This window comes from Ranitomeya imitator, chromosome 5, assembly GCF_032444005.1.
Source record: "Ranitomeya imitator isolate aRanImi1 chromosome 5, aRanImi1.pri, whole genome shotgun sequence".
NCBI lineage: Eukaryota > Metazoa > Chordata > Amphibia > Anura > Dendrobatidae > Ranitomeya > Ranitomeya imitator.
The window spans coordinates 169,139,793-169,167,492 of record NC_091286.1 but is presented as its reverse complement, the minus strand read 5'-3'; the positions used below and the strand labels follow the sequence as shown (position 1 = coordinate 169,167,492).

Sequence of the window (27,700 nt, the reverse complement as noted above, 5' to 3'; positions counted from 1 at the left end):
ATTTTGGGGTCCATTTTTTCCTGTTACCCTTGTCAAAATAAAAAAATTTGGACCTGTAGAACATTTTTTGGGGAAAACAGTTACAATGTTACATTTTTTTTCCACATTCCAAAAATTCCTGTGAAGCAAATGAAGGGTTAAACTTCTTGAATGTGGTTTTGAGCACCTCGAGGGGGTGCAGTTTTTAGAATGGTGTCATATAAACCCTTTTGGAATTTCTTTATTATTAAGTATTTTGCGTGAGATATCTCTGTAATTTAAGGGCATAACAATTAAAACTTGGAAAATTGCAAAAATTTCAAAATTTTTGCCAAATTTCCATTTTTTTTCACAAATAAACGCACGTCATATCATATAAATGTTATCACTATCATGAGTACAATATGCCACGAGAAAACAATTCTCAGAATCACCAGGATCCATTGAAGCGTTCCAGAATTATTACCTCATAAAGGGACAGTGGTCAGAATTGTACAAATTGTCCTGGTCATTAACATGCAAACCACCCTCGGGGATATAGGGGTTAAAAAATATTGTTACACTTTTTAATATAATTTTTTTTACATTGTCCCATCCTGGGACATCACTGTATGGTGTCAGATCGCCGATTTGATACTCTGCACTGAAGAGTATCATAAGTATCTGACAAGCAGCGGTGACATCGAGGCTGGGCTGAACTGCGTTGACCTCAGGACCATGGGAAAAAGTCGGTGATGATGTTATCGCTGGTGAATGAGGCTGCGCTCTCAGCATCTCATTCATCAGTAGTTTTCAGGCGGGATGGTCACATCTTGGCACCGTCTTGGTTGAAAACTATTTAGCCCCAAGACATTATAGCGTGGGACACAACGACGGACAGGTATGTTTTACTATTTTACTCTTATTACAGGAGATCGAGTTCGTCGGGGACATTTGTGTTGCAGTATGTATGGTTTAATTTAGAACATTAAAGAGTCTGTGTATATTTTTTACAAATAAAGGATTTTATTCTGGCTGTGTCTTTAACAAATAACAATAGGATTAGTAATGGAGAGGTGTCTTCTAGACACCACTCCATTACTAAGCCGTGGGCTTGATGTCACCTAAAAGGTGACATCAACCCCACAAATATTATCCCACTTACCATTCCTACAGGGCAAGTGGGAAGAGCTGGGCAAAGCGCCAAAATAGGCGCATCTAATAGATGCGCCTTTTCTGGGCAGCTGCAGGCTGCTGTTTTTAGGCTGGGGGGCCTATATCAATGGCCCCTTACCAGTCTGAGAATAGCAGCCTCCAGCTGTGAGCTTTAGCAAGGCTGGTTTTCAAAAATGGGGAGGACCCTATGCCGTTTTTTAAAATATTCATTTAAAGTGGGGACCCCTCTATTCTTGATAACCAACCTTGCTGAAGCTGACAGCTGAGGGTTGCAGCCCCCAGCTGTGAGTTTTGTCTGGTTAGTTAAAGAAAATAGGTTGGAACCCGTGTCAGGTTTTTCATTCATATATTTCCTTAGATCCCAGGCAGCGGCTGTGGAATACCCCGATCATCTGCACCTACTATCACTTATTAGCGGTAGCATGTGTCGGATGATGGGGGTAAGAGTCCCAAAAGCCCTCACCTGCTGTCGTTCGGACTTTAATATAACGCTCATCATTCTCCTCTGCTCGCTGGCAGAGCAGGGGAGAATGATGAGAGCCGGCTTCAGCACCTGCAGCCAGGGAACAGCCCTTACTGTAGTGCTTCTTCCCTGGTGCCGATGTGTGTCACACGGAGGACATCAATGTGTGTTCTCTGTGTGCACATGTGCGGGACATTTTGCCATCTGTGTCGATGGTAAAAAACTGACATAGTGTGGAAACACACTGACGTGTACAGACCCATTCATTTGAATGGGTCTACGTGTGAAAACTGTCACTATACGTACCGGAGACATGGACATGTGAAAGAGGCCTAAGGAGTAGACAGGCAAGTTGCTTTGCTGTGAGATCAGACCACCATTACAACTGACAGAGGAGATCAGTTGAGCACAACAGACATAAGTATGATACTGACACTTTAATCGTTCAGCTCCTGAAAGGAAGTGTGGGAAAAGGGGGAAAGTATAACAGAGCTGACAGTGCTATGAAAGGAGGAAAGATGTAATACACCTCAGCTGCATGGTCCCACCCTGACTCATGTAGGAGGTTAGACCAGGAGATCAGATCTGTGTCACAACATCTCAGGCCAGTTTCACACGTCAGTGGCTCCGTTACATGAGGTGACAGTTTCCTCACGTAACGGAGCCACTGACACACGTAGACACATTGAAATCAATGCATCTGTGCAGATGTCATTGATTTCTTGCGGACCGTGTCTCCATGTGCCAAACACGGAGACATGTCAGTGTTCGTGGGAGCGCATGGATTACACGGACTCATTAAAGTCAATGGGTCCGTGTAAAACACGTACCTCACACGGACGTTGTCCGTGTGCAGTCCGTGTGCCGTGCAGGAGACAGCGCTACAGTAAGCGCTGTCCCCCCCACTGGTGCTGAAGCCGCCATTCATATCTTCTCTACAGCAGCGTTTGCTGTAGAGAAGATATGAATATTCCTTTTTTTTTTGTTTCTCGTGTTTACAATAAAGATCCATGTCCCCACCCCCCTCCCACCCCGTGTGCGCCCACCCGCTATTCTTAAAATACTCACCCGGCTCCCTCGCTGGCACTGCTTCCTGTCCTGGCCGCACCTTCTACTGTATGAGCGGTCACGTGCGGCCACCGATTACAGTCATGAATATGCGGCTCCACCTCCCATAGGGGTGGAGCCGCATATTCATTACTGTAAATGAGCGGCCCCACGTGACCGCTCATACAGTAGAAGTTGTGGCCAGGACAGGAAGCAGCGCCAGCGAGGGAGCCGGGTGAGTATTTTAACCCCTTCATGACCGGGGGATTTTTCGTTTTTCCGTGTTCGTTTTTCGCTCCCCTCCTTCCCAGAGCCATAACTTTTTTATTTTTCCGTCAATTTGGCCATGTGAGGGCTTATTTTTTGGGGGACGAGTTGTACTTTTGAACGACGTCATTGGTTTTAGCATGTCGTGTACTAGAAAACGGGAAAAAAATTCCAAGTGCGGTGAAATTGCAAAAAAAGTGCAATCCCACATTGGTTTTTTGTTTGGCTTTTTTGCTAGGTTCACTAAATGCTAAAAATGACCTGCCATTATGATTCTCCAGGTCAGTACGAGTTCATAGACACCTAACATGACTAGGTTATTTTTTATCTAAGTGGTGAAAAAAAATTCCAAACTTTGCTAAAAAAAAAATAAAAAACAATTGCGCCATTTTCTGATACTCGTAGCGTCTCCATTTTCATGATCTGGGGTCGGTTGAGGGCTTATTTTTTGCGTGCCGAGATGTCGTTTTTAATGATAGCATTTCGGTGCAGATACGTTCTTTTGATCGCCCGTTATTGCATTTTAATGCAATGTCGCGGCGACCAAAAAAACGTAATTCTGGCGTTTCGAATTTTTTTCCCGCTACGCTGTTTAGCGATCAGGTTAATACTTTTTTTTAATTGATAGATCGGGCGATTCTGAGCGCGGCGATACCAAATATGTGTAGATTTGATATTTTTTTTATTGATTTATTTTGATTGGGGCGAAAGGGGGGTGATTTAAACTTTTATGTTTTTTTTATTTTTTTCACATTTTTTTAAACTTTTTTTTTTAACTTTTGCCATGCTTCAATAGCCTCCATGGGAGGCTAGAAGCAAGCACAGCACGATCGGCTCTGCTACATAACAGCGATCTGCTGATCGCTGCTATGTAGCAGAAATGGAGGTGTGCTGTGAGCGCCGACCACAGGGTGGCGCTCACAGCCACCGGCGATCAGTAACCATAGAGGTCTCTGGGACCTCTATGGTTACAATATACAAGCATCGCCGACCCCCGATCATGTGACGGGGGTCGGCGATGACGTCATGTCCGGCCGCCCGGCCGGAAGCGGTAGTTAAATGCCGCTGTCTGCGTTTGACAGCGGCATTTAACTAGTTAATAGGTGAGGGCAGATCGCGATTCTGCCCGCGCCTATTACGGGCACATGTCAGCTGTTCAAAACAGCTGACATGTCCCGGCTTTGATGCGGGCTCACCGCGGAGCCCTGCATCAAAGCAGGGGAGCCGGCATCGGACGGTATAGTACGTCCGATGCCGGTAAGGGGTTAAGAACAGCGGGCGGGCGCACAGGGGGTGGGACATGGATCTTTATTGTAAACACGAGAAACAAAAAAAAAAAGGAATATTCATATCTTCTCTACAGCAAACGCTGCTGCAGAGAAGATATGAATGGAGGCTTCAGCACCAGTGGGGGGGACAGCACTAAACTTTAGCGCTGTCTCCTGCACGGTGCGTGTGGTACCCAGTGGGCACACGGGCGGCACACATGTGCCGCACGTGTGCCACAGAAACGCACGGGCACATGGAAACGGATAATTCCGGTACCGGAATTATCTGGACGTGTGGGACTGCCCTCACACAGTGAGAAACCTGTTCTAAGTTATGTAGGAAAGACGTTCTTTTTTCTTTTGAGTGTTGCTACTCGCTTATGAATAATCAGCATCATACAGGGGAATGAAGTACATGGCCCCACTCATAACATCCACTTGAACCTAATTCATTAGGGCAACACAGAACCCAATAAAGGAACAAGGAGCGAAAATCTAAAATAAATCAAGTTTATTAAATATCTATAAAAACATCAAAATATTCAACAAGTGTTTTTCAAGTGCCTCAAGTCAAAACTAGAAAAAGACAACAACGTTGACACACCATATTGATCCTAAGATATTTCAAAAATAACTCTCTCTTTATAGGATACAAAAAATGCATTTACCATATCTAATGGATATAATCCTATTATTCACAAAACACTGAATCCCATATTGGTTCTTTCACCATACCGAGAGAGCATACAGCATACACCCCTGGGGTGAGACAGCAGGGTGGACACGCAGATCCAGGTATTTGTAAGCAGATATGCACTCCAAATTTTGTGACAGCCTTGTGCGATAGATGGAGATGGGGGTGGTTTATCTGTATGCTCTCGGTATGGTGAAAGAACCAATATGGGATTCAGTGTTTTGTGAATAATAGGATTATATCCATTAGATATGGCAGTGGTCCCCAACTCCAGGCCTCGAGGGCCGCCAACAGTGCAGGTTTTCAGGATTTCCTTAGTATTGCACAGGGTTGGAATCATCACCTGTGCAGATGATCACATCACCACCGATGCAATACTAAAGAAATCCTGAAAACCTGCACTGTTGGCGGCCCTCGAGGCATGGAGTTGGGGACCCCTGAGATTTGGTAAATGCATTTTTTGTATCCTATAAAGAGAGAGTTATTTTTGAAATATCTTAGGATCAATATGGTGTGTCAACGTTGTTGTCTTTTTCTAGTTTTGACTTGAGGCACTTGAAAAACACTTGTTGAATATTTTGATGTTTTTATAGATATTCAATAAACTTGATTTATTTTAGATTTTCGCTCCTTGTTCCTTTATTGGGTTCTGTGTTGCTTAAATGTATACGGAGTGTAACCTATAGAGTAAGGGTATGTGTCCACGTTCAGGATTGCATCAGGATTTGGTCAGGATTTTATGTCAGTATTTGTAAGCCAAAACCAGGAGTGGAACAATTAGAGGAAAAGTATAATAGAAACATATGCACCACTTCTGTATTTATCAGCCACTCCTGGTTTTGGCTACAAATACTGACATAAAATCCTGACCAAATCCTGATGCAATCCTGAACGTGGACACATACCCTTGGGTTAGCACTAATATGTATATGTTAATTCATTAGGGGCCAGATACTTTGATTTTTAATATCCACTATGAAGAGACGAGAAAAGACAAAACATGTTTTATTCTGCTCTGCAGCCATATTGTGTGTCCAGTTCAATGTGAACAAAACTTGGTGCAAGGTCTTCTTTAACTAAAATAGGAGCATGCTATTTCTGAACTAGCCATAAACTACTTACTGTAAAGTTTTTCGGAACGTGTGTGTTCAGCAACACCCTGCTGCACAGGTTTTAGCTTCCTTAGGGTATGTGTACACGTCAGGATTTCTTGCAGAAATTTTCCTGACAAAAACCGGACATTTCTGCCAGAAATCCGCATGCGTTTTTTTTCATGCGTTTTTGACGCGTTTTTGGTGCGTTTTTTCCCAAATGCATAGTATAGTGGTTAAAACGCAGAAAAAAATGCATCATGTGCACAAAAATTGCAGAATGCATTCTAAATGATAGGATGCATATGTCTGCGGTTTCTAATGCGGTTTTTATCACGAAAAAAAAACGTGAAAAAAATGCGAAAAAACGTGAACGTGTGCACATACCCTTACTGTTGGGATTGTGGGGGAAAGGGCGCACATTTCCTTGCGTGACAATTTTGCTTCAGCAGCTTAGTCTATTGAGTTTCTGCTGGCTATAGGGGCACATTAACGGTCTATTATTGCTTGATCTGGAATCTGTTACCACTTTAAGCAAAAATAGGGCTTGGAAAGTGAAAGAAGCAAGGAGTACAAGAACAGCTCTGGAAACTGCTGCTGGTGGTGGCCCAGGTGATTGTCATTTTGCATGACTGATAAGGGTATGTGTCCACGATCAGGATGGCCGGCGGTATCGTCAGAGCGGCTTAGCCGCTCTGCGGTAAGCCCCGCCCCCTTTCTGGGACGCGATGATGCCGGATGTGTTCATAGCACACATCCGGCATCATCGCTCCCCACCATAGGGCCCTGTGCTATATCTTGCGGCGACGCAGCGTCGCCGCAAGATATACGGACATGCTGCGATCTAAAAAGACGCGCAGCATGTCCGGAGTCGCAGGGCCGCCGCGTGCGTGTTACCACGCATAGTAACATAGTAACATAGTAAGGCCGAAAAAAGACATTTGTCCATCCAGTTCAGCCTATATTCCATCATAATAAATCCCCAGATCTACGTCCGTCTACAGAACCTAATTGCATGATACAATATTGTTCTGCTCCAGGAAGACATCCAGGCCTCTCTTGAACCCCTCGACTGAGTTCGCCATCACCACCTCCTCAGGCAAGCAATTCCAGATTCTCACTGCCCTAACAGTAAAGAATCCTCTTCTATGTTGGTGGAAAAACCTTCTCTCCTCCAGACGCAAAGAATGCCCCCTTGTGCCCGTCACCTTCCTTGGTATAAACAGATCCTCAGCGAGATATTTGCATTGTCCCCTTATATACTTATACATGGTTATTAGATCGCCCCTCAGTCGTCTTTTTTCTAGACTAAATAATCCTAATTTCGCTAATCTATCTGGGTATTGTAGTTCTCCCATCCCCTTTATTAATTTTGTTGCCCTCCTTTGTACTCTCTCTAGTTCCATTATATCCTTCCTGAGCACCGGTGCCCAAAACTGGACACAGTACTCCATGTGCGGTCTAACTAGGGATTTGTACAGAGGCAGTATAATGCTCTCATCATGTGTATCCAGACCTCTTTTAATGCACCCCATGATCCTGTTTGCCTTGGCAGCTGCTGCCTGGCACTGGCTGCTCCAGGTAAGTTTATCATTAACTAGGATCCCCAAGTCCTTCTCCCTGTCAGATTTACCCAGTGGTTTCCCGTTCAGTGTGTAATGGTGATATTGATTCCTTCTTCCCATGTGTATAACCTTACATTTATCATTGTTAAACCTCATCTGCCACCTTTCAGCCCAAGTTTCCAACTTATCCAGATCCATCTGTAGCAGAATACTATCTTCTCTTGTATTAACTGCTTTACATAGTTTTGTATCATCTGCAAATATCGATATTTTACTGTGTAAACCTTCTACCAGATCATTAATGAAAATGTTGAAGAGAACAGGTCCCAATACTGACCCCTGCGGTACCCCACTGGTCACAGCGACCCAGTTAGAGACTATACCATTTATAACCACCCTCTGCTTTCTATCACTAAGCCAGTTACTAACCCATTTACACACATTTTCCCCCAGACCAAGCATTCTCATTTTGTGTACCAACCTCTTGTGCGGCACGGTATCAAACGCTTTGGAAAAATCGAGATATACCACGTCCAATGACTCACCGTGGTCCAGCCTATAGCTTACCTCTTCATAAAAACTGATTAGATTGGTTTGACAGGAGCGATTTCTCATAAACCCATGCTGATATGGAGTTAAACAGCTATTCTCATTGAGATAATCCAGAATAACATCCCTCAGAAACCCTTCAAATATTTTACCAACAATAGAGGTTAGACTTACTGGCCTATAATTTCCAGGTTCACTTTTAGAGCCCTTTTTGAATATTGGCACCACATTTGCTATGCGCCAATCCTGCGGAACAGACCCTGTCGCTATAGAGTCCCTAAAAATAAGAAATAATGGTTTATCTATTACATTACTTAGTTCTCTTAGTACTCGTGGGTGTATGCCATCCGGACCCGGAGATTTATCTATTTTAATCTTATTTAGCCGGTTTCGCACCTCTTCTTGGGTTAGATTGGTGACCCTTAATATAGGGTTTTCATTGTTTCTTGGGATTTTACCTAGCATTTCATTTTCCACCGTGAATACCGTGGAGAAGAAGGTGTTTAATATGTTAGCTTTTTCCTCGTCATCTACAACCATTCTTTCCTCACTATTTTTTAAGGGGCCTACATTTTCAGTTTTTATTCTTTTACTATTGATATAGTTGAAGAACAGTTTGGGATTAGTTTTACTCTCCTTAGCAATGTGCTTCTCTGTTTCCTTTTTGGCAGCTTTAATTAGTTTTTTAGATAAAGTATTTTTCTCCCTATAGTTTTTTAGAGCTTCAATGGTGCCATCCTGCTTTAGTAGTGCAAATGCTTTCTTTTTACTGTTAATTGCCTGTCTTACTTCTTTGTTTAGCCACATTGTGTTTTTCCTATTTCTAGTCCTTTTATTCCCACAAGGTATAAACCGCTTACACTGCCTATTTAGGATGTTCTTAAACATTTCCCAATTATTATCTGTATTCTTATTTCTGAGGATATTGTCCCAGTCTACCAGATTAAGGGCATCTCTAAGCTGGTCAAACTTTGCCTTCCTAAAGTTCAGTGTTTTTGTGACTCCCTGACAAGTCCCCCTAGTGAAAGACAGGTGAAACTGTACAATATTGTGGTCGCTATTTCCTAGATGCCCGACCACCTGCAGATTTGTTATTCTGTCAGGTAAATTAGATAGTATTAGGTCTAAAAGTGCTGCTCCTCTGGTTGGATTCTGCACCAATTGTGAAAGATAATTTTTCTTGGTTATTAGCAGAAACCTGTTGCCTTTATGGGTTTCACAGGTTTCTGTTTCCCAGTTAATATCCGGATAGTTAAAGTCCCCCATAACCAGGACCTCATTATGGGTTGCAGCTTCATCTATCTGCTTTAGAAGTAGACTTTCCATGGTTTCTGTTATATTTGGGGGTTTGTAACAGACCCCAATGAGAATTTTGTTACCATTTTTCCCTCCATGAATTTCGACCCATATGGACTCGACATCCTCATTTCCTTTGCTAATATCCTCCCTTAAAGTGGACTTTAGACAAGACTTTACATAGAGACAAACCCCTCCTCCTCTCCGATTTTTACGATCCTTTCTAAACAGACTGTAACCCTGTAAGTTAACTGCCCAGTCATAGCTTTCATCTAACCATGTCTCGGTTATTCCCACTATGTCAAAGTTACCTGTAGATATTTCTGCTTCTAGTTCTTCCATCTTGTTTGTCAGGCTTCTGGCGTTTGCGAGCATGCAGTTTAGAGGATTTTGTTTTGTTCCAATCTCCTCGCTGTGGATTGTTTTAGAAATGTTCTTACCTCCCTTCTGAGTATGTTTTCCTGGATCTTCTTTGTTCAAGTCTAATGTTTTTCTTCCCGTCCCCTCTTCTTCTAGTTTAACGCCCTCCTGATGAGTGTAGCGAGTCTTCTGGCGAATGTGTGTTTCCCAGGTTTGTTGAGGTGTAGTCCGTCTCTGGCGAGGAGTCCAACGTACAAGTAATTCACACCGTGGTCCAGGAATCCGAATCCTTGTTGTCTGCACCATCGTCTTAGCCAGTTGTTTGCATCAAGGATCCTGTTCCATCTCCTGGTGCCATGCCCGTCTACTGGAAGGATAGAAGAAAAAACTACCTGTGCATCCAGTTCCTTTACTTTCTTCCCCAACTCTTCAAAGTCTTTGCAGATTGTCGGTAGGTCTTTCCTTGCCGTGTCATTGGTGCCAACATGTATCAGAAGAAATGGGTGGACGTCCTTGGAGCTGAAGAGCTTTGGTATCCTATCGGTCACATCCTTGATCATCGCACCTGGAAGGCAGCATACTTCTCTTGCAGTTATGTCCGGTCTGCAGATGGCTGCTTCTGTGCCTCTCAGTAGTGAGTCTCCCACCACCACCACTCATCGTTGCTTCTTGGCTGTACTTTTTGCTTTCACTTGTTGCTGTGTGCCCTTTTCTTTTTTGCTTGCTGGTATTGCTTCATCCTTAGGTGTGCCATCTTCATCCTCTACAAAGATTTGATATCGGTTCTTCAGTTGTGTGGTTGGTGATTTCTCCATTGTCTTCTTGCTTCTTTTGGTCACATGCTTCCACTCATCTGCTTTTGGAGGTTCTCTGACACTTTTTTCACCTTCTGTGACCAGTAGAGATGCTTCTGTTCTGTCTAGAAAGTCTTCATTCTCTTTGATGAGTTTCAAAGTGGAGACGGGATTTCATTAAATCCCCTCCACTATGCTGTAACATCTGGACGCTGCGTGTCTGACGCTGCGGCTCTATGCAGCGTCAGACACGCAGCGTTTCCTGCACGTGGAAACAGACCCTAATAGGTCAGGGGCTGGTTGGAAGGATAAAGCAGATATTTTCTGTATAGAAATTCAAGGGGATGGGGAGAGTTGGCTGGTATACTCAGAGATAACCCCTCTACTGGAATGTAACTACTGTACATGCTCAGCCAGCCTCTGGTGGTTGATGTCCTTGGCATCAAGCTGTACATTATGGAAGATAAAAAAAATCTCACAGCAGAATGAAAGCTGATAAGTTTACAATGAAATAGCTTTTTCCATTTCCTTTAATGCTCTCCAACTATACCAGTTTCATACTTTGAGAATACCCTTTTTAGTATAGACTTATTTATTAATGAAAAACATTGTAACAATTCTCATTTTACACAGAACGTTTTATTAACGCAATTCATTTTCATTTGAAAAATACATCTTATGTGTTATTAAGTGCTGAACCAGCTTGTCATGCCGGTAGTTATAGTGGAATGTATTACTCCATCTGGCTAACAACAGTAAAATGAATGCCAGACTTGTTCAGTCGGTCAATCAACTTGGTTTTGGAAAATGCTGCTCCTGGAGTGTACACTCCTCCACTGGAAGAAAAAAAATAAAAATAAATTATATACATTTATATTTATTAAAATACAAATTACACCATGAATAAACAATAGCGCAGGAAATGCAGAAAAACTGTTCAGACGTACAACTTGGTTTATAGACATTGATGAGGAACCTCACTATGTACATGTGAAAAATGTTGAATCTTGTACAAAAAGCATAATAGGGGTTATCCAAGCTTATGAACTAGAAGACCTTATCCATAGGATACGTCATTGATACACACTCTTCAATCTTGATTCTGGAATTTCAATGTTGAGCAGTCATTGAATTAGGTGTTGAAAAATGGCTCCTGGGACACACTGGCGGTACTACTGGTTTCACCACCAAACTAATGTAATGTCGAGCGGTTAGTGTACCTAGAATGAAGGCAGGAGGGGTACAGTACATTATGCCACCTCACCCTGTTATCACGGAAGTTGTCTTGTGAAGGCAACTTCATGGCTTTGCCCACATCACCACCAGACCAATCTCTGGCTTTCATTCCATTCAAGACGATAATCGGGGCTAATCACCGAAGAGGGTATGCCTCAATTCCAACTTCATGGCTCCATCTGGAGACCAAGTGGGCAATACCTTGAAGAGGCCTTCACGAGGCAACATCATATCGGTCCGACTCCTGGGATTATGCTGTGGGGTGGCATAATATACAGTATGGTAACCAGGCAGCTCTAGTGTTTATTCCTGGTACACAAACAGCTCGGTGGTACAGACATTTCTCCATCTATACAGGTGCGATTAGTCAACATTACACTAAGCCACATATTGTTTGTGTGAGGCTATGTGCACACGTTGCGGATTTCCTGCGGATCCGCAGCGTTTTTTACCATACAGAAACGCTGCAGATCCACAAGTGATTTACAGTACAATGTAAATCAATGGGAAAAAAAATGCTGTGCTAATCGTGCGGAAAACTCCACACTGAAAACGCTGCGGGTTAAAAGAAGGAGCATGTCATTTATTTGTGCGGATCTGCAGCGTTTCTGCACCCATTGACTTGCATTGAGTCGGGCACATCCGCAGCAAAACTGCAGATCTAAGAAAGATCTGCGGTTCTGCTGTAAGAAATGCTGCAGATTGGGAGGGGGAAGAGTGTGTGGGCGGAGACTGTGTGTGGGCGGAGACTGTGTGCGGGAAGATGTGTGTATCTTTGTGCGGGTGTTTGTGTGTGTCTGCGGGGATCGCTGTCAGGCGTCTGTGCTGGGCAGTCGGGGGTCTGCGGCAGGTTGTCGGGGGTCTGCAGCGGGCTGTTGGGGGTCTGTGCCGTGCTGTGGGGGGTCCTTGGGGGTGTGTGTGCGTGCAGGCATCGTCCGATGGGACTACAAGTCCCATTGGGCTATGCCTGCTGCAGTGACAGTGATTGACACATTAGCTAATGATGGGACAGTAGTAGTCCCATTGTCCGGCTAATGTGTTGAATGTAAAAAAAAACAAACAAAAAAAACCACGAACATAGAACAGAAAATACAACATACGACAGTACATACAACATATGACAGTACATACCACATATAACATATGACAGAACATACAACATATGACAGAACATACAACATATAATATACATACATATAGACATACAATACATACATACAGTACATTCATACATTACATACATACAGTACATATAACAGAGTACATACTCACCATCACTTGTCACTTTGTTCCCCGAAGCCAGTGCCACCTGTAAAAAATATTAAAATAACAAACAATATACTCCCTGATCCGCAGAAATCCACGAGTGTCCCACGACGATCTCCCGTGGAGAGCAGCAGCATCAGCTGATGCGACCGCTCTCTAGGGGCTCTAGGAATACAATGACGGGAGGGAGGTATCCTTCTGCACTGTATTCCTCCGCCACTGTAAAAAATAGTCCCCAGTCTCACTTTTGGCACTGCTGTGTGAGAAAGTTCCCATGCAGAAATGGCATAAAGTGAGACCCTGAACTGAGGTAACCTCAGTGATGCACTGCAGGAGCCATTGTCTCCTGTCAGTGTGTCACTGGAGGTCCTATAGAGCAGTGACATCACCCGATGTTATTAATTGGACTGCGTCGGACAGGGAGTATACGGTTTATTATTTGACATTTTTTGCAGGCGCTGAAGTATGGTAAAATTAAGAATAATAAAATACTTTTTTCTGCCTGTGTCTTTATTATTTTTTTTAACTCTTTCACTACTTATTGAAGCCTCTCCATTATTAATCCGGCTTAATGTCACCTTATAATAGCAAAGTGACATTAACCCCTTATTACCCCATATCCCACCGCTACTCGGGAGTGGGAAGAGAGGGGCTAAGTGCCGGAATTGGCACATCTTACAGATGCGTCTTTTGTGGGGCAGCTGCGGACTGGTATTTGTAGCCGGGGGGGGGGGGGGGGGGGGGGGGCAATATCCATGCCCCCTCTCTAGGCTATGAATATCAGCCCGCAGCAGTCTGCGTAGCCTTTCTGGTTATTTTTTTGGAGGGTCCCCCTATTTTAATAGCCAGTAAAGGCTATGCAGACAACTGCGGGCTAATATTCATAGCCTGGAAAGGGGTCATGGGTATTACCCCCTTCCCAGGCTACAAATATTGGCCCCCGGCCGTTGGCTTTCCCCCTCTGGTGCACAAAATTGCACGGGAGCCCACGCCGTTTTTTCTTTATGTTCATTAATCAACATCGGCCTAGCTATGGATATATCTATCTATAGATATATCTATAGATACATAGATGTTTCTATCCATATATCTATCTGGCTAATTTCACACATCAGGTTTTTGCCGTCAGGCACAATCCGGCGAGTTTTGAAAAAAAAAGATCAGTTTTTTTTTCTGCTGGATCCGTTTTTTCTCAGAGTTGTATTAGCGCCGGATTGTGCCTGATGGCCACATGTTTCATCCGTTTTTTTCCCGGATCCATCAAAAAAGCTGTTTCCGCCAGACAGAAAACACATACAGAGGAACGTTACTTCTGTCCGGCGAAAAAACGCACAGCAACGGATCCAGCAAAAAACGTATGAAACTGAGATGTTAAATGATGAATCCGGCCTCTGAATCCATTTTTTCATGCATGTTTCCATTCAAATCATGCACATTTTCCATTCGCTCTCTTTTTTTAAAAAAAAAAACGGATCAGTTGCATCAGTTTTTCACTATTTGCAATGGATCCGTTTTTTCAAAAATTCGCCGGATCCTGCCTGACGTTAACAAACTGATGTGTGAAAGTAGCCTAACTATCCATATATCTATCTACATCTATCCATCTAATTCCTTCTAACTATCTATCTCAGGCCGGCGTCACACTTGGCGTAGGAAAATACGGTCCGTTTTTTACGGGCGCAATAAACAGAAATGTTCCCAAAACAGTGTTCTGTATGTAATCCGTTGGCAAGACTTTCATTGGCGGAATTTTTGCGCAATACGCTGACAAACGCAGCATGCTGCGATTTTCTACGCATGTAAAATACGGCTGCGAAGTATACGGCAGATAGGAGCTGCCCCATAGAGAATCATTGGTCCGTGTGCAATGTGTTGTTTTTGCGCCTCTCATACGTCCGTAAAACTCTCTAGTGTGATGCCGGCCTCATTCCTTGTATCTATCTCATTCCTTCTATCTGTCGGTCTGTCTGTCTAACTGTGTGTGTAATGGAGTGCGGGTTGGACAAATGTAAAAGAGGAGGTTGGACAAGAAATGACATCACAAATCTTTTTTTTGTTTGTCAATAATAGATCTTTATTTAGCTTTCAAAAACACATACAAATCCGCATGGAAAAAACGCATCAAAAACGCAACAAAACTACACCTGCGTTTTCTGGCAAGAGAGGGAAGAATCGGCAGCAGAAAATCCTAAGGCTAAACCGCAACGTGTGCACATACCATAACTGTGAGAAAACTGCATGGCCTAAACATACTACCATAGCCTGCAGTGTCTCTGGCCTTGCCAACCAATAACGCCCTGAATGTGCTCCATAGGAGACAATTGCAATGGGAGCTGCCACCAGTGGATCTTGAATATTTTACATGCTCATGGGCATTCATTGTGGCAAAATAATTCTCAGACAACCATTAATAGCAAGCCAAGGCGTGGAAGTGCATGTATTTTTGCGTGTGGTGCTCATACTCTACACCAAATCAAGATGTTTTGAAAAATCTTGTCTCCATTCTTTCATCATTTGCATATTATTAAGGAGTCTCATGATCCCGGGATTTTCATAATTTTACAACTTTTCAGTCTTGGTTTTCCTATTTCAATATTAAGGAAAGTAGATCAATGGGCAAATGGATATGAAATTCATGGAATTTCATCTCTGCTCCCATTGAAGTGAATGGGAGCTAAGTTGCAGTGAAGATATTGATAGAAAATTGATATCATAAACCTAGACAACCCCTTTAATGGATTAAACAATATAAATTAAAAAAGAGGATTCTACAAAATGGCAAAAAATGGAGATAAATGTAGTAGAAAAAAGGAATCAGCACTTTAATTAATTGTGCAAAAGCTAGATTTTTATTAGCCCATGTGGCAAATGAAATACCGCCACACGGGCCAATAAAAGTCAACCTTTGCTCAAATATTTGGGGTGCTGGTCCTTTCTTTTACTATATTATAGTGAACAATTTGGGTATACAGCCTAAGGCTGCCGTCACACTAGCAGTATTTGGTCAGTATTTTACATCAGTATTTGTAAGCCAAAACCAGGAGTGGAACAATTAGAGGAAAAGTAGAATAGAAACATATGCACCACTTCTGCATTTATCACCCACTCCTGGTTTTGGCTACAAATACTGAGGTAAAATACTGACCAAATACTGCTAGTGTGATGGCAGCCTAATACAAAAGTGTGGACACCCCTCACATTTTTGTAAATATTTTATATTTTTTTCATGGGACAACACTGAAGATATGACAGTTTGATGCAATGTAAAGTAGTCAGTGTACAGCTTGTATAACAGTCCAAATTTGGTGTTCTCTCTCAAAAACCTAACAACCATTAATGCATACCTCCCAACTTTTGAAGCTGGGAAAGAGGGACAAAGTTTGCGGCGCGCAACACGCGCTGCGGCAAATTTTAGGCCACGCCTCTGGTCACACCCATTCACTAGCCACACCCATATTCACGTCCCAACCACACCCGTTTAGCACTGCTGATCACACTGTTCATAAAGAATAATTATAAACAAAAAAATATGGCCACACAGTGCTCCATACTGTATAATGGCCACACATGATGCTCAATACTGTATAATGACCGCATATGATGCTCCATACTGTATAATAGCCGCACATGATGCTCCATACTGTATAATAGCCGCACATGATGCTCCATACTGTATAATGACTGCACATGATGCTCCATACTGTATAATGACCGCACATGATGCTCCATACTGTATAATGGCCACACATGATGCTCCATATGGTATAATGACCGCACATGATGCTCCATACCGTATAAAGACCGCACATGATGCTCCATACTGTATAATGGCCGCACATGATGCTCCATACTGTATAATGGCCGCACATGATGCTCCATCGTGTATAATGACTGCACATGATGCTCCATACTGTATAATGACCACACAAGATGCGCAATACTGTATGATGGCCACACATGATGCTCTATACTGTATAATGACCGCACATGATGCTCCATACTGTATAATGACCGCACATGATGCTCCATACTGTATAATGACCGCACATGATGCTCCATAATGCATAATAGCCACACATGATGCTCCATACTGTATATTGGCTGCACATGATGCTCCATACTGTATAATGACCGTACAAGATGCTCCATACTGTATAATGACCGTACATGATGCTTCATACTGTATAATGACCGCACATGATGCTCCATACTAGATAATGACCCCACATGATGCTCCATACTGTATAATGACCGCACATGATGCTTCATACTGTATAATGACCGCATATGATGCTCCATACTGTATAATGGTTGCACATGATGCTCCATACTGTATAATGACCGCACATGATGCTCCATACTGTATATTGGCCGCACATGATGCTTCATACTGTATAATGACCGCATATGATGCTCCATACTGTATAATGGCCGCACATGATGCTCCATACTGTATAATAGCCGCACATGATGCTCCATACTGTATAATGACCGCACATGATGCTCCATACTGTATAATGACCGCACATGATGCTCCATACTGTATAATGACCACACATGATGCTCCATACTCTATAATGACCGCACATGATGCTCCATAATATATAATAACCACACATGATGCTCCATACTGTATAATGGCCACACAGTGCTCCATACTGTATAATGGCCACACATAAAGCTCCATACTGTATAATGGCCACACTCACATGATGCTCCATACTGTATAATGACCGCACATGATGTCCCATACTGTATAATGACCACACATGATGCTCCTTACTGTATAATGACCGCACATGATGTTCCATAATATTATATACAGTATAGAGCATCATGTGTGGCCATCATACAGTATTGAGCATCATGTGTGGTCATTATACAGTATGGAGCATCATGTGCAGTCATTATACACGAAGGAGCATCATGTGCAGCCATTATACAGTATGGAGCATCATGTGTGGCTATTATATATTATTAATATATAATAGCCACACATGATGCTCCATACTGTATAATGACTGCACATGATGCTCCATATTGTATATTGGCAGCACATGATACTTCGTACCGTATAATGGCCACACATACTGTAGCTACTCCTACACACGCGGATGCGCTCTGTAAACTTTGCACACACGGCTCCGCTCCGTACACACGGTTCCACTCCATACATCTCATACACACACGGCTCCGCTCTGTACACCTCGTACACATTCAGCTCATCATTGGAGCATCATGTGCGGTCATTATACAGTAAGGAGCATCATGTGTGGTCATTATACAGTATGGAGCATCATGTGCGGTCATTATACAGAATGGAGCATCATGTGAGTGTGGCCATTATACAGTATGGAGCTTTATGTGTGGCCATTATACAGTATGGAGCATCATGTGTGGCTATTATATATTATGGAGCATCATGTGCGGTCATTATACAGTATGGAGCATCATGTGCGGTCATTATACAGTATGGAGCATCATGTGCGGTCATTATACAGTATGGAGCATCATGTGCGGTCATTATACAGTATGGAGCATCATGTGCGGCTATTATACAGTATGGAGCATCATGTGCGGCCATTATACAGTATGGAGCATCATATGCTGTCATTATACAGTATGAAGCATCATGTGCGGCCAATATACAGTATGGAGCATCATGTGCGGTCATTATACAGTATGGAGCATCATGTGCGGTCATTATACAGTATGAAGCATCATGTGCGGCCAATATACAGTATGGAGCATCATATGCTGTCATTATACAGTATGAAGCATCATGTGCGGCCAATATACAGTATGGAGCATCATGTGCGGTCATTATACAGTATGGAGCATCATGTGCGGTCATTATACAGTATGAAGCATCATGTGCGGCCAATATACAGTATGGAGCATCATGTGCGGCCATTATACAGTATGGAGCATCATATGCGGTCATTATACAGTATGAAGCATCATGTGCGGTCATTATATAGTATGGAGCATCATGTGCGGTCATTATACAGTATGAAGCATCATGTACGGTCATTATACAGTATGGAGCATCATGTACGGTCATTATACAGTATGGAGCATCATGTGCGGTCATTATACAGTATGAAGCATCATGTGCGGCCAATATACAGTATGGAGCATCATATGCTGTCATTATACAGTATGAAGCATCATGTGCGGCCAATATACAGTATGGAGCATCATGTGCGGTCATTATACAGTATGGAGCATCATGTGCGGTCATTATACAGTATGAAGCATCATGTGCGGCCAATATACAGTATGGAGCATCATGTGCGGCCATTATACAGTATGGAGCATCATATGCGGTCATTATACAGTATGAAGCATCATGTGCGGTCATTATACAGTATGGAGCATCATGTGCGGTCATTATACAGTATGAAGCATCATGTACGGTCATTATACAGTATGGAGCATCATGTACGGTCATTATACAGTATGGAGCATCATGTGTGGCTATTATACATTATGGAGCATCATGTGCGGTCATTATACAGTATGGAGCATCATGTGCGGTCATTATACAGTATGGAGCATCATGTGCGGTCATTATACAGTATGGAGCATCATGTGCGGTCATTATACAGTATAGAGCATCATGTGTGGCCATCATACAGTATTGAGCATCATGTGTGGTCATTATACAGTATGGAGCATCATGTGCAGTCATTATACACGATAGAGCATCATGTGCAGTCATTATACACGATGGAGCATCATGTGCAGCCATTATACATTGCACACGCTGCTCCGCTCCGTATACCTTGCACACACACGGCTCCGCTGCGTACACCTCATACACATACGGCTCCTCTCTATACATCTCGTACACACACGGCACTACTCCGTACACCTCCTACACACACGGCTTCGCTCTATACACATTGCACACGCTGCTCCGCTCCGTATACCTTGTACACGCATGGTTCTGCTCCGCACACGTGGCTCTGCTCTGTACACCTCGTACACACGTGGCTCCGCTCCGTACACCTCGTACACACGTGGCTCCGCTCCATACACCTTTCACACTCAGCTCTGATCCGCACACCTCTTACACACATGACTCCGTACACCTGTCACATGTTGCTCCGCTCCATACACCTCGTACACACGCTGTGCTCCGTACACCTCGTACACACGCTGTGCTCCGTACACCTCGTACACACGGCTCCATACACCTCTTACACACGACTCCGCTCCGTACACCTTTCACATGCTGCTCCGCTCCGTACACCTCGTATACACGCGGCTGTGCTCCGTACACCTCGTACACACGGCTCCGTACACCTCTTACACACGACTCCGCTCCGTACACCTTTCACATGCTGCTCTGCTCCGTACACCTCGTACACACGCGGCTGTGCTCCGTACACCTCGTACACACGGCTCCGTACACCTCTTACACACGACTCCGCTCCGTACACCTTTCACATGCTGCTCTGCTCCGTACACCTCGTACACACGACTCCGCTCCGTACACCTCGTACACACGGCTCCGTACACCTCTTACACACGACTCCGCTCCGTACACCTTTCACATGCTGCTCCGCTCCGTACACCTCGTACACACGCGGCTGTGCTCCGTACACCTCGTACACATGGTTCCGTACACCTCTTACACACATGGCTCTGCTCCATACACCTTTCACATGCTGCTTTGCTCCGTACACCTCGTACACACGCGGCTGTGCTCCGGACACCTCGTACACACGACTCCACTCCGTACACCTTTCACATGCTGCTCCGCTCCGTACACCTCGTACACACGCGGCTGCGCTCCGTACACCTCATGCACACGGCTCCGTACACCTCGTACACACACGGCTCCGCTCCGTACACATCGTACACACACAACTCCGCTCCATACACCTTTCACACGCTGCTCTGATCCATACACCTCGTACACACACGGCTCTGCTACATCCACACTGTAAACACCTCCTTACCTCACACCACACACATACACTTACCCTCCTCCAGCGCCCATGGCAACCAGCAGAGTCCTGTACGAGGATGTCCTCCCGATCATGTGACCCCTGACTCCTCCCATCCTGTGACCTCATCACAGGTTCTGTGCGCACAGAGCAGCCATCATGTGGTTTGCTGCTGTGTGTGTCGGGAGCTCTCAGCTGACCGGGTAATATCACACACCTCCCAACCAGTGCGGGACAATTAATGTCCCGCCCGGGATCACGGGGCTGACTGTCAAAATCAGGACAGTCCCGCTGGATCCGGGACGGTTGGGAGGTATGTTAATGTCTACACTGCTGGCAACAAAAGAGAGTACACCCCAAGTGAAAATAGCTGAATAGTGCCCAATTAGCCATTTTCTCTCACCGAAGTCATGTGACTTAGTGTTACAAGGTCTCAGTTGTGAATGGGGAGCAGGCGTGAAATCTGGTGCTATCGCCCTCACACTCGCTCATACTCATCACTGGAAGTTCAACATGGCACCTCATGGCAATGAACTCTGAGGATCTGAAAAAAAATAATTGTTGCTCTACATATAGATGGCCTCGGCTATAGGAACATTGCCAACACCCTGAAACTGTGCTGCAGCTCAGTGGTCAAGATCGTACAACAGTTTAATAACACAGGTTCCACTCGGAACAGGCCTCGCCATGGTCAACCAAAGAAGTGGAGTGCATGTGCTCAGCGTCATATTCAAAGGTTGTCTTTTCAAGATACAGTGTGTCCGTAAAGTCATGGCGCACTTTTGACCAGTCACTGGAAAGCAACAAAAAGCGATAGAAATGTGAAATCTGCTCCAAATAAAAGAAACTCTCCCAGTTTCATACCTATTCATTGCAGTTCGCTGTGTGCTCTATTTGTTGACCTACACATATCCAAACGATAGTGAAGTTCTTGCCACACATGGGTAAGGACGCCTGGTGTAACAGAGTGAATAACGTCTGTGATTCTCTGTTTTAAGTGATTAATATCATTGATACGTTCAATGTACACATGTTGCTTTATATAAGCCCACAAGTAAAAGCATAAGGGCATCAGATCCGGGGATCGTGGTGGCCATGGCTTGACAGAACCCCTGCCTATCCACTGCCGGGGGAATGTTCTGTTGTGAATTCTGTGGCCAAGCTCCCTCCTGTGGTCGTGAGTGGTACTTCGGCTGGTTCTGTCTATGAGCTTCCTTTGGTGGATGAGAGTGGTACTGCGGCTTCTGAGTTTCCTTCCTCAGGTGATGAGGTTAAGTCGTTAGGTGCTGCTCTATTTAACTCCACCTAGTGCTTTGATCCTGGCCTCCAGTCAATGTTCTAGTATTGGTCTTGCTTCCTCCTGGATCGTTCCTGTGGCCTGTCTATCCTGCATAAGCTAAGTTTTGCTTGTGTTATTTTTTGTTTGCTATTTTTTCTGTCCAGCTTGCTATATTGGTTTTTCTTGCTTGCTGGAAGCTCTGGGACGCAGAGGGAGCACCTCCGTACCGTTAGTCGGTGCGGAGGGTCTTTTTGCACCCTCTGCGTGGTGGTTTGTAGGGTTTTGTGTTGACCGCAAAGCAATCTTTCCTATCTTCGGTCTGTTCAGTAAGTTGGGCCTCACTTTGCTAAATCTATTTCATCTCTGCGTTTGTATTTTCATCTCAACTCACAGTCATTATATGTGGGGGGCTGCCTTTTCCTTTGGGGTATTTCTCTGAGGCAAGCTAGGCTTATTTTTCATTCTTAGGGCTAGCTAGTTTCTCAGGCTGTGCTCGAGGCGCATAGGTCTGGTCAGGAGCGCTCCACGGCTACCTCTAGTGTCTTTGGATAGGATTAGGGATTGCGGTCAGCAGAGTTTCCACGTCTCAGAGCTCGTCCTATGCTTTTGGTAATTGTCAGGTCACTTTGTGTGCTCTGAACTTCAAGGTCCATTGTGGTTCTGAATTACCTGTTCATAACAATGTTCTATCCAGAAACTGACAAACAAAGGTGGCGTAGTGTGGAGGAGCGCCGTAGCGCAATAGACAGCCTCTTCTTGATGGCACAATTATACTGACCCCAAGGTTATCCCCTGATGAGGACAACGAAACGCGTCGGGACCAGGGGGAGAACGTATCCACCACTGTGTTTGGAATAAAGGGAGTTTATGAAAATGACATCTACATAGGTGAGATCTTTCCAAATTTGCCATTCATGCGAAATATGTTATGTTATTACAATCCCCTCCATGCTGTGAAGGAGAATGGTAGGAGCAATTAAGATGCATGAGCAAGATTTGATACATGAATAAATTGCTCTACCTGGGATTGAATAGTGCTAAGGTTTGATGACCGCCCCATGTTACTGAATATTGATCCTAAGGGACATTCGGTTGTGGGAGAGGATCTCATATGTGGCAAACAGATGGTCCTGTCAATATGGATATAGGATGTAGTCTGTATGAGTAACTACTAGCTGTTGTGTACATTTATATTATGTGGAGGAAACAATAAGGGTCATACCGTTTGGCTGTTAACTGCTCATCAAAAGGTGATGATATAAATAGAGTACCTGTATATAATATATGGCATATAGGAATGGACTTAAAGGGAACCTGTCACCTGAATTTGGCGGGACTGGTTTTGGGTCATATGGGCGGAGTTTTCAGGTGTTTGATTCACCCTTTCCTTACCCGCTGGCTGCATGCTGGCTGCAATATTGGATTGAAGTCCATTCTCTGTCCTCCATAGTACACGCCTGCACAAGGCAAGATTGCTTTGCGCAGGCGTGTACTATGGAGGACAGAGAATGAACTTCAATCCAATATTGCAGCCAGCATGCAGCCAGCGGGTAAGGAAAGGGTGAATCAAACACCTGAAAACTCCGCCCATATGACCCAAAACCAGTCCCGCCAAATTCAGGTGACAGAGTCCCTTTAAGGATTCATCTCTCATATGTGGCAGACAAATGGCCCTGACAATATGGATATAGGATATAGTCTGTATGTATAACTATCACTGCTGTGTACATCTGGACTGTGTGTACGGAATATAGGGTGGCTAATGATTGCCCATAATAAGCTGACCGCACAAATAGAGTACCAGTACATAGTATATGTCATATAAGAATGGGTTTAAGGATCAGCCCTTTCTCTGCATATAGGGCGTGAGTGTGACTAATGCCCCAATAGTCATATGCACTCCACGTATTTTAGTGTTGTATGTCTTATGCACCTTGCACTTTTTTATGTGGTGAAGAATTGTTTGGCAAATTTCTTGAATTTTTAAAAAAATTATATATTAAAAGTTATATTTTAATCCAAAACGCTGATGAAAAAAAGGAGCGCTGTCCTGTTGAAAGGTGACACATTCTGGAAATTGTGGCACTGCAAACAATTCCAACATGTCAAGATACGTGTTTGCCGTCACAGACAGCTCCGCAAAAAAAAAATGGACCTATCACACCACACGTTCACTTTAGGGGTGTTACGTTCGTGCTCAGCATAGGCATGAGGATGTTCAGCAGCCCATATTTGGACGTTATGGCAATGAACATGTCCAGAGATATGGAAGGTCGCCTCATCGCTAAACACAATCTTCTGCAAAAATCTTGCATCACTGCCGATCTCATGAAGCATATCTGTAGCAAACCCACATCGTTTGGGTCTATCTGCCGGTTTGATAGCGTGCAACAGCCGCAATTTGTAAAACAGAGACATTTCTGTCTCTGTAGTCTTGTTTAGGTGTAACTCTCAAGCACAAGCACGCACAGATTTTTTAGGGCTCCTTAGGTAGCTATCCTGTATCGTATAGCCTCTACAGACTCGTCACAGACTGATGGCCTACCAGAACGAGGTTTCCCACCAAACTGCCGATTTCCTTCAACTGTTTATCCCATCGAGTAATGTTATTCCTATGTGGTGGCGCAGCGTTATGAATGCGCCAATATTCACGTAGCACTTTGGACACGGATTCGAATTTGGCGAGCCACAGAACACACTGAACTTTCCTCTGTACCGTCCACATCGCGACTGTCATGGAAAACCACACAGCTGGCATAAGCTTGTGGTTGCATAATGTCACAGACCTGGCAGTGTATTAATCAGAGTTCAGTTTATCAGGGGTTAATATGACTGGGGGCTCAGCTACAGCTTAAATGAGTTTGTGTTGTTTGATTGGTTCTTGTTATCTCTCCTCATGAACAGGTCTGATATGATTGGACCAGAGAAAGAGCGTCAAAATGTAAACTATAAAAGTGCACCATGAATTTACAGACACACTGTAGATGTATGAGTGCTTGCAGCATTGCTGCAGAGGTTAAAGGGGTGAGTGTCAGCCTGTCATTGCTCAGACCATACGCTGCACACTGCATCAAATTGGCCTGCATGGCTGTCGTCCTCGAAGGAAGCCTGTTCTAAAGATGATGAACAAGAAAACACACAGTTTGACAAGCAGACCAAGCACATGGTTCCAGTAAGCCAAGAGAAACTTGTTTGGTTCAGATGGTGTTAAGAGTGTATGTCGGCAACAAGGTGAGGAGTACAAAGACAAGTGTGTCTTGCCTACAGTCAAGCATGGTGGTGGGAGTGTCACGGTTTTGGGCTGCATGAGTGCTACCGACTTTGGGGAGCTACAGTTCATTGAGGAAACAATGAATACCCACGTGTACTGTGATACTGTGACATACTGAAGCAGAGCATGATCCCCTCCCTTCAGAAACTGGGCCACAGGGTAGTAGTACTCCAACACAAGAAAACCCCATGGCAGACAATATGATCCGTGATAACTAAAATTCCCAATTAAATGTCACCTGCTTAACCAGCAGGAAGTACGGCGGCGTCTAAAAATCACTAAAATTGACAAATCTCCAGGCCTGGATGGGATACACCCCCGAGTACTGCAGGAATTAAGTACAGTCATTGATAGACCATTATTTTTATTCTTTAAAGACTCCATAATAACAGGGTCTGTACCACAGGACTTGCGTATAGCAAATGTGGTGCCAATATTCAAAAAGGGGACAAAAACTGAACTCGGAAATTATAGGCCAGTAAGCTTAACCTCTACTGTGGGTAAAATCTTGGAGGGCATTCTAAGGGATGCTATGCTGGAGTATCTGAAGAGGAATAACCTCATGACCCAGTATCAGCACGGGTTTACTAGGGACCGTTCCTGTCAGACAAATCTGATCAATTTCTATGAAGAGGTAAGTTCAGGACTGGACCAAGGGAACCCAGTGGACGTAGTGTATATGGACTTTTCCAAAGCTTTTGATACGGTGCCACACAAAAGGTTGATACATAAATTGAGAATAATGGGGATAGGGGAAAATATGTGTAAGTGGGTTAAGAGCTGGCTCAGGGATAGGAAACAAAGGGCGGTTATTAATGGAGCACAATCGGACTGGGTCACGGTTAGCAGTGGGGTAGCACAGGGGTCAGTATTGGGCCCTCTTCTTTTTAACATATTTATTAATGACCTTGTAGGGGGCATACAGAGCAGAATTACAATATTTGCAGATATCACTAAACTCTGCAGGGTAATCAATACAGGGGAGGACAATTTTACATTACAGGATGATTTATGTAAACTAGAAGCTTGGGCTCATAAATGGCAAATGAGCTTTAATGGGGATAAATGTAAGGTCATGCACTTGGGTAGAAGTAATAAGATGTATAATTATGTGCTTAATTCTAAAACTCTGAGCAAAACCGTCAATGAAAAAGACCTTGGTGTATGGTGGATGACAAACTCATATTTAGTAGCCAGTGTCAGGCAGCTGCTACAAAGGCAAATAAAATAATGGAATGTATTAAAAGAGGCATAGATGCTCATGAGGAGAATATAATTTTACCTCTATACAAGTCACTAGTTCGACCACACTTAGAATACTGTGCACAGTTCTGGTCTCCGGTGTATAAGAAAGACATAGCTGAACTAGAGCGGGTGCAGAGAAGATCGACCAAAGTTATTTGAGGACTTGGGGGTCTGAAATACCAAGATAGGTTATTACACTTGGGGCTATTTTGTTTGGAAAAACGAAGGCTAAGGGGTGATCTTATTTTAATGTATAAATATATGAGGGGACAGTACAAAGACCTTTCTGATGATCTTTTTAATCATAGACCTGAGACAGGGACAAGGGGGCATCCTCTGCGTTTGGAGGAAAGAAGGTTTAGGCATAATAACAGACGCGGATTCTTTACTGTAAGAGCAGTGAGACTATGGAACTCTCTGCCGTATGATGTTGTAATGAGTGATTCATTACTAAAATTTAAGAGGGGACTGGATACCTTTCTTGAAAAGTATAATGTTACAGGTTATATATACTAGATTCCTTGATAGGGCGTTGATCCAGGGAAGTAGTCTGATTGCCGTATGTGGAGTCGGGAAGGAATTTTTTTCCCCAATGTGGAGCTTACTCTTTGCAACATGGGTTTTTTTTTGTCTTCCTCTGGATCAACATGTTAGGGCATGTTAGGTTAGGCTATGGGTTGAACTATATGGACTTTAAGGGTATGTGCACACGTTGCGGATTCTCTGCGGATCCGCAGCGTTTTTTGCAGTGCAGAAACGCTGCAGATCCGCAATTGATTTACAGTACAATGTAAATCAATGAGAAAAAAAAAATGCTGTGCACAATTTGCGGAAAATCCGCTGCGGTTTAAAAGAAGTAGCATGTCACTTCTTTTTTGTGAATCTGCAGTGTATTTGTACCCATTCCATTATAGAAA

At 43.8% G+C, this 27,700-nt stretch overlaps 1 protein-coding gene across 1 annotated transcript in view; it reads right to left on the bottom strand.

Annotated features, from left to right (window-relative positions):
- Positions 1-11,145: 11,145 nt before the first annotated feature.
- LOC138681636 (saccharopine dehydrogenase-like oxidoreductase) overlaps positions 11,146-27,700 on the bottom strand; it is a 214,710-nt gene continuing 198,155 nt past the window's right edge. Inside the window, exon 12 of the mRNA XM_069769311.1 lies at positions 11,146-11,364. Coding sequence (XP_069625412.1) covers positions 11,262-11,364 — 103 coding nt within the window. The 3' untranslated portion in view covers positions 11,146-11,261. The remainder of the gene's footprint in view (positions 11,365-27,700) is intronic.